Source organism: Cydia pomonella, chromosome 5 (genome assembly GCF_033807575.1).
Source record: "Cydia pomonella isolate Wapato2018A chromosome 5, ilCydPomo1, whole genome shotgun sequence".
NCBI classification, from domain to species: Eukaryota; Metazoa; Arthropoda; class Insecta; order Lepidoptera; family Tortricidae; genus Cydia; species Cydia pomonella.
In genome coordinates, this window is record NC_084707.1 from 2,336,106 (window position 1) to 2,355,664 (window position 19,559).

A 19,559-nucleotide genomic window follows, 5' to 3' on the forward strand; every position below is an offset into this window, starting at 1 on the left:
AAACGCTGGGATCGGCTACGAAAACGTTGGTAGCGAATGTGGTAAGTGGTCCACTGATTACCAGTTCGCCGGACGATATCGGCCCCTTAGTCTAGGTGGGCTTATTATTTAAATGAACCAATTATAAGGCGAAATACTTTTGTAGCGGACCGACACGCGAGCAAAAACGCTACCGCTCATGAGCTTGGTCAACCGCAGAGGGCCTACCGCGAACCACGTTCGACGTGTGGCCTCTCTGTCGCACTTGTAAATTCGTACGTAAGCGTGACAGGGAGGCAATACGTCGAACGTGGTTCGCGGTAAGCCCTCAGATCACGCCACCTCCGTACGTCACCTATTGTCGCCGTCCGTCATACCTAAAGCCGCTCAGTCGATCGCCGTTCAATGCACGTAGTGATTATATGCTCTTTGTTCAATGCGATCCTAGCCTTTGCCAAACACACACACGCGCTTGCCTTGTATAGAATCACTCTTTGCAATTCGCTTTGCTTTTTCGCTTTGTGTGTGTTACTTTGTTGCGTTTAGTTATTTCCTATTCAGTGTTAATTGTTTCTCTTCTAAATTTAGTGTTCCTTCTTTCTTTATTTTCCAATATTAAACTGTGCTAGAATAGAATAGCCACTAGCTGGCATCCCCGGTGTAGTCGTGGCAGAGGTAGACCGAGAAAGAGATGGCGGGACGACTTGGATGCGTTTCAGCGGGACTGGCGGGACCTTGCTCAGCACAGGGAGGATTGGAAAGCTAGAGGGGAGGCCTTTGCCCAGCAGTGGGACACACAAATAGGCTAATAAAAATAAAAAAACTGTGCTTTTTGTAAATTCTTTCTGTAAGTGTAAATTTAGCTGTATAAATTGTGCCGCGTATTTTTCATAAAGATCGCATTCGCTCCCTATTAGCTAACGAGTTCGACTCTCGCCTATCTTTCCTTATACGTACACTTTCATAAATCTTATACCTTTAAACGAGCAATTCTTGTATATATATATATATATATATGTCGGGGTATCGGGGGGCCGAACAGGCGTGTCTGAAGGCGTGTCTGACATATTGATGTCGTGTGGGCGTGCACGTGCAGGTTTCCACGAAATAATAAATCTCACGATACAATCAAATCACTGTATTCCTTGTTTTAATTAACTAACACTAAAAATATTCGATGATTACAGAAATAAATCACGATTAAGAGCCAATGGGTTTGTAAGCGACCATCTCGTGCGGGGCGCTGTCAACGAATGACGACCCGCGCCGCCATGACACTTACAACTCCATTCGGGACTGCCCGCTCTTAGAATCTATCAACTTGTCAGTGTCAATAACAATCACAATAACCCGTTTAAATAATTTTACAATTCAAAAAATAATCGAATCAAATAAAGCGCGCGCCGTTACGGCCGTCCTGCATCATCACACGTCCTCGTGTGTATCGTCTCTGTTCTCTAGCTCATCTGCAAACAATAAAACCGCCAATGTACACACAGCTACCTGCTCGGTCATTCTGACCGCAATACAACATGAACAATGAACACACTAATTAAAACATTAGTATCTGATTTATTCCAGCGCAACAACTAGCATTTGTAGTATGTACCACTAAAAGCCAACTAATGCCACCAAGGCCAACTAATGCCACCAAGGCTAAACTAATGCCACCAAGGCCAACTAATGCCACCAAGGCCAACTAATGCCACCAAGGCCAACTAATGCCACCAAGGCCAACTAGTGCCACCAAGGCTAACTAATGCCACCAAGGCTAACTAATGCCACCAAGGCCAACTGATGCTACCAAGGCCAACTGATGCCACCAAGGCCAACTAATGCCACCAAGACTACCTAATGCCACCAAGGCAACATTATGGCATCCAAGCTGCTTATTTCCACCAAGACTACAATACTGCTCAAGTCTTTTACCATAAAACATACAAAATTAGCAACACCACTTGTTTGTACTCACCAACGCCGTTAGGGCATCCTGACTCTATGGTACTTTCGGTTGTTTCTAACGCGGTATTCAACTCCAATGGAACATAACAATCGGGCATTCGTCGTAGACGATCATGCGCGTATTTGTACGTTCGATTAGAGTTCAATGCCTTTAGCAGATATCTATCACCATCAAGCAACTCAGCCACTCGAAACGGACCTTTAAATTTAGGTTCCAGCTTAGTTTTATTACGTTCGTGATTTTCGATCAAAACATAGTCACCTACTTCAAAATTCTTTACCTTAGCTTTCCCTTTATCAAACCTATCTTTCTCTATAGAGGCATTCGTGTTTATGGCTCGGGTCGCTTGCTCTCTTATAGTGTCCAAGTCAATTTCGGTGTCATCCGTATCTAAAGTCATTAATTGCAGAGGTCTGGCAACCTTTCCTATCAACAGTTCGAGAGGACTAGCCCTAGTGGTGCGATTAAATGTGCAATTTATGGCTAGTTGTATTTCTGGCAATGCTGCTTGCCACGACCTATGGTTTCCGGTTTCAACAGCTGTAAGCATGTTCTTTAAAGTTGACATCACACGTTCTACTTGCCCATTCGCACGACTGCTGCCTGTAGCTATTAGGTGTAGGTTTACGTTATGAGTCGTACAGAAATCTTTAAACTCCTTTCCAGCGAAACACCTACCTTGATCTGCTATAATGCGTGTAGGAGCACCGAACAAAGAAAGACCTGCTTGCAAAGCTTTAATAGCGCTTTTAGCGTCAATATGTAATGAATGGTGCAAGAGTACATATTTTGTAAATGCGTCTATTGTTACGAAGACATATTCTTTTGTGTCTCTTTTACCACTCAACTTCCCGGTTGCGTTGGTTTGGTTGGTTTTTAAGCACGCTAATGAATAGATGGAGTTCTTTATCAAATGAGCAGATAGCGATAGCTGTAACGTTAGCACATGTATCAAAAACTGATCCACGACTACAAAGACTGGCTTTTACTACGGAAATCGATACGCGAGTGAAAATGCAACAAGAACTGATGGCCTATACTTATCGTAAAAGAGGGCCTGCGGCACAGGATAAACCGTTGACACAAAATGATGCTAAACGACCCCGTGTTGATTCATTACGGAGGTGTTACATATGCAACAAGCCGGGTCACTTGGCAATTGATTGCCGTGCTAACAATGATTCAACTCAAGCATCGACATCAAAGAATAAGGCTGATGTTCCTACGAAAACATCTTCGCTCACGTGTTTCTCCTGTGGCGAGAAAGGACACATATCGACGCGCTGCATGAAGAAAGAAGATAAATCAAGCGAAGCGATTGCGGAGCGTCGAGTAAATATCTGCACTGTCAAGCAAGCTTCAGACCAACTCTCTACTAATCACGGTGAGAAGTATTCATTCTGTTTTGATTCGGGTGCTGAATGCTCTCTTATTAAAGAAAGCGTAGCTAAGAAATTCCCTGGCAAGCGCCAGCAAAATATTGTAAAACTACTTGGCATAGATAAACGATCTAGTGGATTACAGTGCAGTATTCAAATTTTAGCCACGGTCAACATACAGGGGTTCTCAATACAATTGCTTTTCTATACTGTACCTGATGATTGCATATCTCAGTCAATCCAAGTGGGGCGAGATTTATTGGCGTTAGGGTATTCAGTAGAAATGACTGAGGATCAACTTATTGTTAAGAAAATTAAGACGATAGCGGTTTGTGAAGTAGGTTCTAAAGTAAATGGATTCCAAAACATTAATACCGACATTCCTAGCGACTTCCGGGGACAGCTACTGACGTTACTCGATCAAAACGCAGATCATTTCGTGGAAGGGACTCCAACTGGTAGAGTTAGCACCGGGCAATTAGAAATCAAATTAGCTGACCCAAATCGTACTGTACAAAGACGCCCGTATCGGCTAAGTTCAGAAGAGAGGGAATTAGTACGTGATAAAATTAAAGATCTTTTGGACGCGGGCATAATTCAAGAAAGTTGTTCCCCATTCTCGAGCCCTATTTTATTAGTTAAAAAGAAAGACGGTACTGACCGACTCTGCGTAGACTACCGAGAACTTAATAATAACACTGTGCCCGATCGTTACCCACTTCCCATTATTTCTGATCAAATTCAGCGGCTAGTAGGAGCCAACTTCTTTACCTCACTTGACATGGCAAGTGGGTACCATCAGATACCAGTTCATAAGGACTCGATAGAGCGGACTAGTTTCATGACACCGGACGGGCAGTTCGAATATCTTACTATGCCGTTATATATATTTCTGTGATCTAGGAAACGGCTCTAACGATTTCGCTGAAATTTGGTATATGGGGGTATAGAATCGATCTAGATTAGTCTTATGTTTGGAAAAACGCGTGTTTTCGAGTTTTCATGTGTTTTTCTTTCGACGCAGAATATGGTCGCTAATTTCGTGTTGCCGGCCACTGTCCGTCTGGTCCAGTGGGTTAAGACGCGGACGGCTAGAAACGAGTTACGGGTACGAATCTCGACCGGTGGCTAACTTTTTTTTTTATATATTCAAGTTTTATAATGATTAAATTTTTATTGTTTTAGACAAGTTTAGATTAGTAAAAAAATGTAGTTAAGATTATCACCTATACACCACCTTACAATAAATAGTTATAACCGAGCATAGCTCGGTCGCCCAGGTACTGAGAAAAGATATGCAAAAAAATCGGAAAACTTGTGGAACAGTGTTGTAGTATTGGACTTTAGTTATCTAAAAAAAACGAACATTATCACTTCCATATTTCTACTGATTAGGAATATAAAATTAAAAAAATAAAACAATCATTGTATTCACATGTATTTATTACCAAATAACTTAAATACAATGGAATATTAAGTAAACATCTCGCTTTAACTAATTAACTTAAATGTAACCTTAACAAAATTCTTAAACACCTATCAAGGAGTGGCATTGTAAAGTGAACTTTATTATTATAGATTTAAAGGTTAGTATTTGTTTTTAACAATTGGAAGTTGATAAGCGAAAATAGTATTTAAGGCACTGATCTACGGTTTTAGGGGGCAGAATAAAAAGGTGTATTTAGTTAAATATGCATAACATTAAAATTATGATGATATTTAGAGGTTAGAACGTCAATACATGATTGGAGTTGTTTACGGTAAGTATACACCGTGGGCCAATTAAACCCGATAGATTTTAACCACGCATTCCTGAGGTCATAAGGAGCAATAAAAATTATATGAGTTTTGGCCAAATTCGCCAAAAAAAAATTTTTTTTTTGCCGAAAAAAAAAATTTCCTTTTGCGTTTTCTGCACACGATACGTTATTTATTTTTACACCTTGGTGAAAAAAAATCATTACAACGAATAAGTAGTTTTTTTTATTTACAGACGAAAATTGCGAGTTTACTTTAAAACTTTAATATCTGTCAGTAGGTATGTCTAAACCAAGTCACATAGTGGCAGCGTCACAGCTAAAAATGCGTTTTTGACTAAGTTATAAAAGAAACAAATTTTCACAGAAATTGTCATTATCTCTAAAACAAGACCGATTTCAGAAAACATCGTATGACATTTTAGTCTCTAAATGCGGTCAAGAATACACCTTTAAAATCTGTCGGGTTTAATTGGCCCACGGTGTATATGGAGATAGTGTTTTGTTGGTATGCTATGCAAACAGATTTCAAACAAATTTTTGTTAATATTAGCATGTATATCCACGGACGGCGGGTGTTACGCACATGAATTCGAGCCAATCATGAGTTCGCATCACGCGCGCGATTGGTCGCAACTAGTTGCGTTAGACTGCATGATTGGCTTGAATTCGTGAGTGACACCACTGAACTAACACCATTCTTAGTGTTCGTAAGGCCCGTCCTTAGAATATATGTCAATGGTTGTTAAAGATTTATTTCGTCAATAGATAGATTTTGTTTGGTTTCAAAAAAGTTGGAACCAATACAATCTACAGTTCTGGAATCCCATTGCGAAACAAATGTTAACGATCTAAGACCTTAACTCATTTTGAAATCCTTGTGCAGGGAGCGTGCATAAACTGTAGGGGGCAGCACAGGAGACGTCATATTTTTGGCGCGAGGTGTAAATGTGAAGTATAAACTTCCAATGTAGCACCCAAGATGGCAGAACCTACTATGCACAAGAAAACGTACGAGAGCGGTAGATGGCAGTACTTGCGTGGGCGTGAAGTGTCAATGTACATGTGTATGTTTCCGATTCAGGCCACAAGATGGCAGACCCTCCCACGTGCACGGTCCCTATAATAACATGATACACGAAAGCTGGCGCGGTTTTTATAAATCCCGTGTCAGTTCCTCTATGAATTTACTTTATACAATATAATATAAGGTATATACATGTAGAAAAGTGGTGATTTACTCAGGTGTGTCCTTGTTGGTGTCGGGCGGCGAGGGTTCCGCGGGCGCGGGGGAGGGCTGCAGCGTCACGGTGGCCGGTGCCTCCGAGCCCGCCCCGTCCTGTACAACGTATGACATTTTATTTTCATTTCTTATGCTCGTAAAATTGAGGTTTAAGTGTGTAAGTAGCTTAAAACTGCTTATTATGCTCTAGAGCATAAAGTTAAATTATCCATTACGACCATTATTCACTTAGATATAAAGTTCAAAATCTGCCATACAGACTGACCCCGGCCGCCGTGCTCCCGACCGACGCACCCCCGAACAGTCTGCTACGATTTTCTAGTCTTAAAAAAATACGGCAAAATATTTAGGATATTTTGCCGTATTTTTTGTATGATTTCCTCGCAAACAGCAATCGAAGTGAAGTGGCCTCGGATAAAAATGGATCGCTTTATGCCCTTGTTATATACAATCTACTATTTTACTTCTCATGCTTGTAAAATTGAGATGTAAGTCGCGTGTAAGCGACACAAAATGGATTATTATACTCTAGAACATAAAGTGAAATCATCTATCACTGACTGACTTAGCAATAAAATCCTGCATCTTCCATAAAAACTGCCAGTTGCAGCTGGCGACCGGCGCGCCCCCGAACCGGTCTCAGTATGATTTTCTTTAGTCTTGATTAAATACAGTAAAATTAATTCGCCAGACATCGGCTTCTCGCATATACGCCGACGGCCGATGGTAAGATCAGTCAGATCGTGAAATTCTTAGGCATACCGTGAAAATCACGTACCCACTCGCACAGTATGTACAATACAAACCTGTTCGTCCGTTGTGACTGTGCTGCCTGCTTGTTTTTGCCCTTTCTTGACGTGTCCGCAGCAGTGCTCGCACTAGTCACTTACCCACTCGCACAGTATGTACAATACAGACCTGCTTGGCCGTTGTGACTGTGCTGCCTGCTTGTTTTTGCCCTTTCTTGACGTGTCCGCAGCAGTGCTCGCACTAGTCACTTACCCACTCGCACAGTATGTACAATACAGACCTGCTTGGCCGTTGTGACTGTGCGGCCTGCTTGTTTTTTGCCGTTTCTCGACGTGGCCGTAGTAGTGTTTGCACTAGTCACTTACCCACTCGCACAGTATGTACAATAAATGAAATGAAATACAGACCTGCTTGGCCGTTGTGACTGTGCTGCCTGCTTGTTTTTGCCGTTTCTCGACGTGGCCGTAGTAGTGTTTGCACTAGTCACTTACCCACTCGCACAGTATGTACAATAAATGAAATGAAATACAGACCTGCTTGGCCGTTGTGACTGTGCTGCCTGCTTGTTTTTGCCGTTTCTCGACGTGGCCGTAGTAGTGTTTGCACTAGTCACTTACCCACTCGCACAGTATGTACAATACAGACCTGCTTGGCCGTTGTGACTGTGCTGCCTGCTTGTTTTTGCCGTTTCTCGACGTGGCCGTAGTAGTGTTTGCACTAGTCACTTACCCACTCGCACAGTATGTACAATAAATGAAATGAAATACAGACCTGCTTGGCCGTTGTGACTGTGCTGCCTGCTTGTTTTTGCCGTTTCTCGACGTGGCCGAAGCAGTGTTTGCACTAGTCACTCACTCGCACAGTATGTACAATACAGACCTGCTTGGCCGTTGTGACTGTGCTGCCTGCTTGTTTTTGCCGTTTCTCGACGTGGCCGAAGTAGGGTTTGCACTAGTCACTCACTCGCACAGTATGTACAATACAGACCTGCTCGTCCGTTGTGACTGTGCTGCGTGCTTGTTTTTTGCCGTTTCTCGACCTGGCCGTAGTAGTGTTTGCACTAGTCACTCACTCGCACAGTTTGTACAATACAGACCTGTTCGTCCGTTGACTGTGCTGCCTGCTTGTTTTTGCCGTTTCTCGACGTGTCCGAAGCAGTGTTTGCAGTAGTCACTCACTCGCACAGTATGTACAATACAAACCTGCTCATCCGTTGTAACTGTGCTATTGCCTGCTTGTTTGTGCCGTTTCTCCACGTGTCCGAAGCAGTGCTCGCACTCATCGTCACTGTCTTCCGAGTCTGACTCGCCAAACGCCTTCGGTTTTTCGTAAATGCAGCAACCTGTAAAACAATTGAATTGTTACATCATTGTCAAAAAGCAGCCCAAAAAACCTCGCGTGATTATTGCACAAGCCCTTGGTAACTTACACTTGGACTTCTTCTTATTCATATGTTCATTGTCAACGGTGTCCTCTGTCCACACGACCTTCTTGCGTGACTTGCGCGGCCGGAGTGTTATCACCGCTACCGGCTCTGCGGGCTGAGAGTAAAAATTACATTAAGTATACAAGTTAAAACTGGAATGAACTGACGCCTACGGTATTTCCGAACAGATACGACCTTCAACCCTTCAAGAAAAGAGCGTACTCCCATCTTAAAGGCCGGCAACGCACTTACAACCCCTCTGGTGTTGCGGGTGTCCATGGGCGGCGGTAATCGCCTATCATCAGCAAAGAGAATTTGAAATTTCGCCACTTTTTGATATTTAACAAATTTAACACATATCAGTGAAATAATAAGGATCAAAGTCAAATGGCGTTCTAAAAGTTTTAATTAGGTGTCGAAAAGTAAGGCTTCGCAGTAAATTTACGCCGTTATAAAGTTTTCTTTGACAATACACCTTTATTTCAAATTCTCTTTGCCATCAGGTGATCCGTCTGCTCATTTGCCTCCTGTATGTGTAGTTACTGTTAAAAATAGTTATTTACGATACAAGTGCGGAGAGTAGGAAATTCGCACTTGTATCGTACAATGTTTTACAGTACATACGGCCCTTTAACTTTCGACATAGGTACGGAACGTGGTCATTCCCGCACTAGTGCGATAATTAGCACATTACGTAACAATGTCGAAAGTTTAAACGGCGCGTGTACTACAATCCATGTGCGAATAGGCAATTCGCAACTCGTGTCGATTTAAAACACTCCCTTCGCACTTGTATCGTAATGTACTATTGTAACACACGTTTATTGCTGACAGTACTATTCACCATTTGCATGTCAATCAACTACTTTAAGTTTCGAATGAGCGCAAAGGGGGTCCACTGATTACCAGTTGGCCGGAAGATATCGGCCTGTCAGTTATACGCGATTGCCAGCTTTTGCGAATGACTGACAGGCCAGGGACAGGCAAACTGGTAATCAATGGGCCCCTTTACGTCGATGTGTTTGTGTTTTTCCATCGAGTTCCTTTGGACGTGGAGTTTCTTTTCGACGATCGAATTTCGGTAGTACCAATTCCAAATTTCAAGTGAGTCAGACACCGGCAAGGATTCTAATTTAAGTTACCTACACGATTTGAAACTATATTTATTTACATAATAGATATATGCAGAGGTATTATAGACCGTTGAGGCATTGTACCAAGGATGCTGGCGGCTTTTCCTCGTTGTATCGCATTTGCAACTAAACTAAGCGAACCGGAAGGTTGCCAGTAATTGTAAAGTGTTCACGAGAAGACGCGCATTTTATAAAATAGTGTTTGGGGTAAACCTGGCTCCATATTTTGTATATTACGTGCACGTCTACCTAGACTGAAAATATCGTGGGACACAATGCTTTTAAGAGCCCGGTAACGATTTTAGAGCAAAAATCTAAAATTGATAGATTTAGTCGTTGAAATTGTCCACCATTTGTTACGTAATAACCACAACAGGTATTGGTTTCTATTAGCACGTCTTCTCATCTTGCCTTTTAGTAATGATGTCGCAAGCGTGCGTCCCCGGTAATATGTGACGAGAAGGGACAGTTTTTAAAAATTCATAAAAAAATTATGGTGGTGAATTCAACAACAAAATACAAAATGATGTATCAGTACACTTTCAGCAAATGTTGTAGATTGTTTAAATATGAAAATCACGTTGAAATAAGTCGATTTTCAGAGAAATATGAGACTCGTTTTGAAGTAATTCTTCAAATTTATAATAAAAAAATGTAGTTTATTAAAGTTGAAGTACAGGATATGTGTAACATAAATTTACCATTTACAGTACATATGGGGCTACTTTATAGCACTAGTGCGAGAAGTAGCATATTACGTTACTGTGTCGAACATTTAAAGGGCCATATGTACTGTAAAACGTTGTACGATACTACTTTAGCAGTATAGTAATAGTACTTGTAATGTACTATTTTAGCAGTCCAAACTATACGAAATTTACAAATAAGATCGACCAAATCAGTGCTTTACGCGCGTTTACCTAAACGTCCATCAGAAAAATAATCATTAGTAACTGAGTCTAATAACAAGACGTGTTAATAGAACCCAGTACTTGTTATTTCTAATAGTTAACAGAAGGTGTACAATTTCATAGACTAAATCTATCAATTTGTCATTTTTGCAACTAAAATAACGGCCTCTTAATTTAAGATCTTATTTTACCATATGTTCATTGTGAATAAACGATTTCATTCATTCGTTCAATCAGTTCTCGGAAATGATGTACAAAAAAATATTTAATATTAATATTACAATGATAGAAACCCTTCTGTGGTGGAAAACATAGTGACGAATCCAAAGTAATATTGCTAAGAAATACATAGGTAAGTATATAAGTGGTCATTCACTGTTTAGGCCACAGAACATAAACTCTCTTGAGAGGGACTTGTTGGAGAGGGACGTGTATAGTCTCTAATCTTAATGATACTTACAGTAAACACTTTTCTGCCATAGGTAAGAAATAATATCCTAGACGACATAAACGTTAATTTTGTATCTAAGCAAGACGTCTGCTCACGAAACTACAATATGAAATGCTAACAAATTAATGACATATTGTTGATTCTGAAACTTTTATGAGTTTATGGCTATACCAATGGCGTCATTAATGAGAATTCTAGATAACTTAAATAAAAACCACTGAACTGCTCAATACTATAATTACTAGAATAAATTGGTTTCAAACAAAGCCAAAGTGCATTGTTTTCTTATCAAGATGTACTTAAGAAAGTTAAACGAAAACATTTACCTACATATACATATTATTTTTATATGACAGTGGTTCTTTATAACCTCGAGTCAACAAAACCAGAGTACCCTTATGTCTATGTCCTTAAGGTTTGAATTTAAATGTTCTTCAATATACGTTATCAAGTCCACAAGTCTAGCATATTTGAAGAACTAATTCTTATTTATTTGGGTTGTTTTCCACGTTTCGAGATTAGAGTTGTGAGTTTCTCGAGAACGCTTTTTGTATGGGAAATGTTCTCGCTCGAAAATAATTCCCATGGGAAACAGAAAACGTTTTCGAAAACGGTACAAATCTATTCGAGATAGTGGATTTAACACAAGTTCCTAAAGATACGTTTATACATCAAGATATTTAATAGAATATATAAATACACAGAAAAGCTAAGGAAATTATTAAAATACACGTGTAATTTAAAAAACGTATTTATTAAGAAATAGGGTCCACACAGAGCGAGCAGCGTGCTGTGCTGTGTGGAACCGCCTAATTACATTTGGAAATAATACAATTCAACTCATCATCGCACAATCTTAGCGTCAAACAACCCATCTATTTTCCCATCATCATACCCAAGGAACTCTGACAATATTTCCTTAGTATATTGTCCAAGCGTTGGCGGAGCGGTTCTCGCGTAGTTCCCACCTGCGCTGTATACCGTCGGCGGCCCGACCACCTTTACCGACCCCACTTCTGGATGTGGCAGCTCTTTTACCAACCCTATAGCTTTCACATGCTCATCTTCGAATACATCCTTCATCTTATTAACAGGACCATTAGGAAACGAGGCGTTTTTGAATAACCGCGTCCATTCTTTACTAGTTTTAGTTTTGATAACTTCACTTATTATTCTAATTATTTCATCTCTGTTCTTTACTCTGTCTGAGTTATCTTTGAATCGCTCATCATTAATCAATTCCTCTTTTTTAATGATTCTACAGAAATCCGCAAATTGAGCATTAGAGCCTGTACCAATGACTAATTCTCCATCTTTAGTTTCAAACGCTTGGTAAGGCACTAAGTTAGCATGAGCAGTGCCCCAGCGTTGCACCTCAATACCGCAGTTCAGATAAACGCTAGCTAAATTAATCATGCTTGAAATTTGTGTGGAAAGTAAATTGCAGTCGATTTTCTGTCCTCTTCCAGTTTTTTGTCTGTGGTAAAGGGCAGCCATGATGGCGCCGAAGGAGTGTAGGCCGGTTGTTAGATCGGTTATGGCGACGCCGGGCTTGGCGGGGCGGCCATTGCGTTCCCCCGTCGCGTTCACTAGGCCGCCCATTGCTGCAGCTACCACGTCGTAACTGAAAGATTAATAAAGCTGCAACTAAAATTTAAAAATTGGTAACACAACTAGAGTCGGACCTAGCTAACAGCTAAACTTGCAAAGACGAAGTGTGGGAATATCATCATCAATGTAAAACTTCTATGTAAATATGACGTTTATAATGAATGACACCCTTACACTTTGTTGTGTTCAAGTCAGTCCAAAATTAGCTTCTTAACCCTTTTCCAGGCCGCACCAATCTACAAGGTTTTCCCAAAAAATCCAAATATATTCCAATTAATCCAGCTTTGATGATTCATTTGAAAACAAGTAACATTTCCTGAAAGTGTAATCTAATTTGAACCTTAAATCAGAATACTAAAGTTGAAATTCTAATGGCGCGTATGTGGTCGATAACTCGTACTATGCCCCGAAAAGGGTTAAACTTTTATTTGCAAGTTGTACAACAATTATTTATTTAATCGTATGGCGATATAGTGTACAACAATTGAAAAGTTTCTTTATGGAAATTGGAATGCACTATTGTACACTTTTGACATATTAAAAATCCTGTATTTCCAGTCCTCCAAAAATAACAACAATTATTACTTTTGCAAAATACAAAAAAAAAATAATCAAAAGAATATAGGTTTTTGTACAAATTCAAAGACTATAATTTTTCAGCATTTTTGAGTCCTTTTGTTACAATATAAATTAACTTCTATATCAACACTCTCTAGAAAATTCACATTGTTAGTTAGTATATGAAACATACACTCAATTCAACTAAAGTATTTTTAATTGGGACCTAATTCTTACCCGGGTTTGTTAGCATAAGGCCCCGTCGGCCCGAAGCCAGTGATAGCACAGTATATCAGCTTGGGGTTAATTTGGCTGAGTCGCTCATACCCAACCTGCATCTTATCCAACTTTCCCGGTAAGAAGTTTTCCACCATCACATCACACTTCTTGGCTAAGTCATACATCACATTCTTCCCTGAAATTCAATTTAGATTTCCTTAAATCCTAATATTTTTAATAAGTTCAAAAGTTAATGCATTCAACTTACATTACCGTTACTGAAAATCATCCCAGAACAGTTAGTAATAAAAACGGACTCTGATTTTAAAAAGATCAATGTTTATTTTAAGAGCAATCATAGATGCTTTATCATTTATCAAGGTTACATAATCTTTGATAATGTTTATCATTCACTCCCGAGTGAAGTGTTCAGTGTTCATAAGATCTTTTTCATAAAATAAGATGTTTATCAAACTTTGCACCAAGTCTATTAGAAAGGTAAATCAATTCTTAAAAGTTTATTTCAAAACTTGCATGGTTGTAGCAAAAGGAAAGGATATTAAAAAGGACCACTATGAGCACACTCCCTGGAGGACTGGGCCATAAGATCCAATCCAAACTATACTCAACTATAAGTTCCACTTATTGCCATAGCAAGCTTGTCCACAATACATAGCAAATATAATGTCTCTGTTTGACCCAATGGTTGACTGGTAGAGAATGCCTTTTAGTATTAAGTTCGCCATTTGTACATTTTTCTTTATGTACACTTTTACCTGGCAAAATTGTATTTCATTCCAAAAGACCTGGGCTGTAACTGCGAAAATCGAAGTTCATCAATTATGGCCATTTTTCTCTATCACTCAAATTACGTCTTTGTAAGTGTAAAAGAGAAAGATCCCCGCAATTTGCGAATTTCGGTTTTCGCAATAGGCCCTCAGATCCCAGTACTTAGGATTCATGTTTCATTTACTTGTTATTGTTACAAAACTACTAAAACTAGAAACAGCTTACCTTCCTGCGACTTCAAGTCCAAGCAAATACTCTTCTTATTCCTGTTCACTGCTAAAAAGTAGAATGAGTCCTTGTTGCTATCACCCTGCATGAAAGGAGGCCCCCATTTCCTGCTCTCATCCCCATCCATACTCTCCACTTTTATCACATTCGCCCCCAAGTCCCCAAGGGTCATAGTACAGAACGGACCAGCCACGATCCTGGTCAAATCCAACACGCTCACATCGCTTAAAAGCCCCGGTAACTTCGTCGAATAATCCGCCGTTGATAAGCAAAATTGCTTAGACGGAAGAATTCTTTTAAACATCATAATTTTATCTTGTCACAATCGAATGCAAATGAGCACTAAAACGAACATACGGTTTGTTATCTCGTCAGATACATGAGTAAACAATAGTAGACAAAGTACCTCTTGGATCTGAGATGGGACGGTCGCTACCGCCGTGCTCGTGGTCGCCATTTCCTCAGGTCGCAGTCGCTCACCCATCAAAATAAGTTGCACGTAAACATGAAACAATTTTCTCACATTATAAGCTGGTAAATATTAAGTTGTTAGCATGTGACTGCCGTAAACCGAGATTGATTGAAAATCGGATTTTTATTATCTTCAAATTGACAGCTGTGCTCTGAGAGTGACAGTGACGGAATTTAAAGCAGTTCAGATACCTTTTTGTTTTTAAAACCAAAAATGTTGCGGAAATTTTGCAAATTATGAAAATTCGTGATATATCATTATTCATATCATTTAATCACCACTTCATTAAATGTATAAATTATGTAAAAGTATTAAACTTATGTTGTAGTAATAATAGAATTTTAAAATTCGAATTTGATAGTTTAGATTTGATTAAATAGTTTCAGAACATACACAAAAACGTCAGAGAGACATTTGTTTCTCGTTGTAAGTCGTGTATGTTTTTGTTTAATTAATCATCACGCATATTTATTGAGTTTGATACTCAGCATAGAAAAATTAACTAAAACCATGGAGAAGGAATTAGACAGAGTAATCGAAGAGATAATGTCCACGCCGAACGTTAACGGTTGCCTAGTGGCGGACCACCAAGGCCTCTGCTTGGCGTCGAAGGGTGCCGCGCACGTAGACTCGGCGGGCGTTGTCGTAGCGATATCGGAGCAAGCCTGCAAGATACAGCCCAACCTGAAGCCGCCAACCGTCTGCCTGGAGACCGACACCAAGCAGTGCCTCATACAGCGGCACGGGACGATCACGGGAGCCATTTTCAAGCAGAAGGCTTAGTAGTAAGTCTACTTCTTTTGTAAAACTGGTGTGAGAAGAGATAGCCGCGGACTTGCTTAACATTAAGCCATGCCGCTTATTTCCCGGCTCGAAAAAACAATGATTGCTTACGAAACAGCTGTCTATATCTTATTTTTATAATGAGAGAGTTGCCTGACCATTGTTAGGCAAGATAGGAAATGCTGGACAAGTTTACAGTACCATAAAATACATGAAATTGAGATTCTAATATTTTGTACCTTTATTGTTACAGGTACCATAGACAAGACAAACTTATGATAATTGGAATACTTTATTATATCAACATCTAATTCAACCAAGGAGCTCAAAAATATGAAGAATATATTGTGATTGTGTGATTAGCGTTGCCGAGATGTCCATGTCTGGATTTTAATTTTTATGTGTCCTGCCTGTGTATCTTATGAGAGGATCTTGGGACTAAAGCCTAAAAAGCAGTGTCTGAGAGTAGATATTTTGCCAAAATCAATCTAAGGTTTATTTTTGCTGTAGTTTCAGGTAAAATTGTAGACATGATATTTATTCTGAAACTGGACATTACCAAAAATACTGTTTAGGCGCAGCTGAAAAGGTTTGAAGTTTTTAGGCAGAAATTGAACCTTAGGCAGAAACTGGCCGATATCAAAACTTCTGTCAGCCACTAAAAAGTAATATTTGTTTTTATCACAAGTCATAGGCTTTTTAATGTCCATCTTTAAGGCCTAGCAATCTTAACTAAAGCTTCATTTTGTGTATAAATTTTACATTCTTCACATGTGTCGCTTAACTTCAAACTCAGATAAATCCATTCGACCCTCTCAGCAAATATCTACCTTATTACCTTTTCATAATACCAAAATCGCATAATCTGACAGATGGATTTACCTGAGTTTGAAGCTAAGCGACTCATATATTTTATTATGACACCACATAAGTGAAAGGCATGACTTGATTGTTATATTTGTGTAAAAATTACGATAGATTATTTATAAGGTTGAATATAAAAATATTTGTTTTATTTATAAAATGTATAATTTAGCTTAATTTTTGTAATATAATCTATTGTAAGTTTATAACTACAATGTTTCCTTTACTAATCATAGAACTGCTCGCTTAAGAAGAACTCTGACTAGTACTTATGACAAACATACTTATGAAAGACTACAAGTTGTGCCATTCTCGAGCCTTAACTAGCTTCTGGCACGAAGTCCGGCTACTAGTTAAGTGAATTCTCGGCGTAAAAAATGCACAAAATTCTATGTTGGACATTATTGTACGAATTTTCATTAATTAGCACGAGGGTACAGTCAGCATCAAATTTATGGTGAGGCTAAACTGCCCAAATATATCGCAACATTCGCAATTCATTATCTATTGCATGCCCACTATATTTATTCCTAGATGTTTTAAAGCAATTGTGAATAGACATAACTTTGTACCTATTCCTCTTGATGTAAAGTTTACATTAAATATGATTCATTACCGCGGTTTGGCAAAGCGGCAGACGAAATATGATTTATTGCCGCAATATTATTTACGACTACGAGCATTCCGAAAAACTCTCAGATCTGTAAGTAATGCCACAGAATTATCATGAACTATGAAAATATCGCTCGGCAGTAGCGGCCTTAGGGCCTACGGTAGCTGACGCGGACGACCGCCGCGTGCGCACGCACGCGGGTGCTATTTGTAGGTGAAATCCGCCGCACGCGTCCGCTTCAGTGAGCGTCGCTCATACTATTTTTCGTTAACCCGCTCGTCCGCTCCGTGCATCCGCGCCAGCTAGCGGAGGCCCTTAACCTTCACGAGGCCCCGGTCTTTGTAAAAATCTGATCTTCGAGGCCTTTGTAAACTTGTGATCGGGTTGGTTGGGGTCTAGCGTGTGATTGATCTGACTGCGTTAGTTCTTCCCTTCTTTTGTAGTTTTAGCAGATTTTTCTCCTTTCTTAAAAGTTAGTTCCGTGGTTCGCTGGTCTAGATTGCCAATTCGCCATCAAACAAGAGCAATCTTGTTCATATTTGTTTCGAGCACGGACAGGGAGTAGTAGTGAAAGAACTTATGTGTGATAATATAAGAACGTATATTCATTAAAACCTGCCTATATATATTGGGACCGTGCGAAGTGCACGGTGGGGGTAAATAAAGCGATCCCAGCGCATAAGGTGGTAAAAATTTGAACTAACTGCGGATAGCGTCTTTAACATTTCGTACAATTATATGGCTCGAAATGAAACTTTGATTTACGATTACTCCTGAAATATTCATTTAAATTGTATGGTGTAAGGGACCAATGTAATCTGTATGAAATGCTTAATATAACTAACGTATTTATTTTGATAATTGTTAATAATGTATCCATGTAAATAGCTTTGCAAATGCCACATATTACGTGATCTTTTTCTAGAAGTTAAGAATGGATATAGTAACTTATCCTTAAAAGATAGACATTTAACATCGCGGACTTTTTTGTAGACCTATGAATGGGAAACAACCCCACCATACATTGTGTTGTTATAGCTCAAACGGTATAGGCAGCGTTTTCGATTAAAGCTCCTAGCCATCGTGATTTTTTCCGACAACATCGTTATATTTCAAACAATTTACACAAAACCTTAACAAGTTATATACCTAAGCCTTCCTCAAGAATCACTCTATTGATAGATGATAGATAGTTTTTAGTTTTGGAGTAGTTTTATAAGATGTAGTGAATTGACGTTTTCCCCTAGTCTTGCGGACACTAGGTTGCGTGACAGTCGTGCACGCTCCCAATACACCTTGGGTTGCGCTGACACAAGCAATATGCGTTTATGTCGCAGTAAAACATAGTGTCACTGCTAAACACGGAAAGTGGCTAATTGCCCCGGCTAAGGCATTTATTATCAATTTCTGACCGGGTTGTACCATCTGTAGCATTGATGAGTGATGACCACCGTATAGATACCTGTATTTTGCCACCAAAGCCAATCGAAAACTGAAACTGTAGGTAGATAAGTAGGTTAGGTAACTTATGCGTGCTGTTTCTCCAGACACCTGCCTCGCATAGCTAACCTGTGGAATGAACTGTCGCAAGAAAAGACTCCCGTCTTAAATCGGAACCGCACTTGCAACCCCTCTGACATTACAGGTGTCCATGTGCTACGGTAGACATCTTAATAAAATCGCCTATCAGGATGACAATTTCTACTAAAAAAACCAGGCAAGTGTCGCGCACGAAGGGTTCCGTACCATTATTTATAAAAATGGCAAAAAAATTATATTTGTTGTATGGGAGCCCCACTTAAATATTTATTTTATTCTGTTTTTAGTATTTGTTGTTATAGCGGCAACAGAAATACATCATCTGTGAAAATTTCAAGTGTCTAGCTATTACGGTTCATGAGGTACATGGAGTCTTAGTAATAGGGTCCCGTTTAAACCCTTTGGGTACGGAACCCTAAAAAACTATCTTTAACTTTACGCAGGCGACTGCGTGAACTCGATCACAGTCCTCGCTCGGATCGGTGTGATAGAGAGGAAATGCGATCGAGTTCATGCAGTCGCTAATGTAAATGTCAAATGACAACTCGTGGTAGCCGCTTAGTTCACAAATTTTAACCACAAGCGCATGCTATTATAGACCGCGGGCCAGGAGCATATTTCGTCAGTCATCGCCTCCCGGCTGATACTTTATCAGATGATAGTTTAGATGCTGTTTTAAATTTAAAAAACTGTCAGCCGGTTGTATCGCGGTGGAAATTACGTAATGCAAATTGGAGGGAGGGGGGGAGGGTCAGGCCAAGCGTTACGGTCCTGTTACGTTGGGGAGGGGGGAGGGGGGGGGGGGTCAAGGTTTGCGTTACGTCACGCACGATTATATAATAATACATAAAAAAAAAATGCTTTTCTATGTATTATTATAAAATATTAGCC

At 39.7% G+C, this 19,559-nt stretch overlaps 3 protein-coding genes and 1 long non-coding RNA gene across 4 annotated transcripts in view; 2 read left to right on the forward strand and 2 right to left on the reverse strand.

The window, feature by feature from the left end:
• Positions 1-19,559, forward strand: part of LOC133518415 (uncharacterized) — a 166,220-nt gene that overhangs the window by 135,335 nt on the left and 11,326 nt on the right. The gene's annotated exons all lie outside the window — the stretch shown is intronic.
• On the reverse strand, positions 4,747-15,039 carry LOC133518407 (E3 ubiquitin-protein ligase PPP1R11-like). Its single transcript, XM_061852084.1, has 4 exons — positions 14,804-15,039; positions 8,501-8,612; positions 8,274-8,413; positions 4,747-6,417 (listed from the first exon to the last, which is right to left on the reverse strand). Exons 1-4 carry the CDS (start codon positions 14,879-14,881, stop codon positions 6,316-6,318), a joined length of 432 nt encoding a protein of 143 aa, XP_061708068.1. The 5' UTR covers positions 14,882-15,039; the 3' UTR covers positions 4,747-6,315.
• Positions 11,728-14,794, reverse strand: LOC133518406 (succinate--hydroxymethylglutarate CoA-transferase). Its single transcript, XM_061852083.1, has 3 exons — positions 14,395-14,794; positions 13,399-13,576; positions 11,728-12,616 (listed from the first exon to the last, which is right to left on the reverse strand). The coding sequence occupies exons 1-3, from the start codon at positions 14,702-14,704 to the stop codon at positions 11,836-11,838; spliced, it is 1,269 nt and encodes a 422-aa protein (XP_061708067.1). The 5' UTR covers positions 14,705-14,794; the 3' UTR covers positions 11,728-11,835.
• LOC133518408 (ragulator complex protein LAMTOR5) lies at positions 15,253-16,725 on the forward strand. The gene is made up of 2 exons (XM_061852085.1): positions 15,253-15,654; positions 15,906-16,725. The coding sequence occupies exon 1, from the start codon at positions 15,380-15,382 to the stop codon at positions 15,650-15,652; it is 273 nt and encodes a 90-aa protein (XP_061708069.1). The 5' UTR covers positions 15,253-15,379; the 3' UTR covers positions 15,653-15,654; positions 15,906-16,725.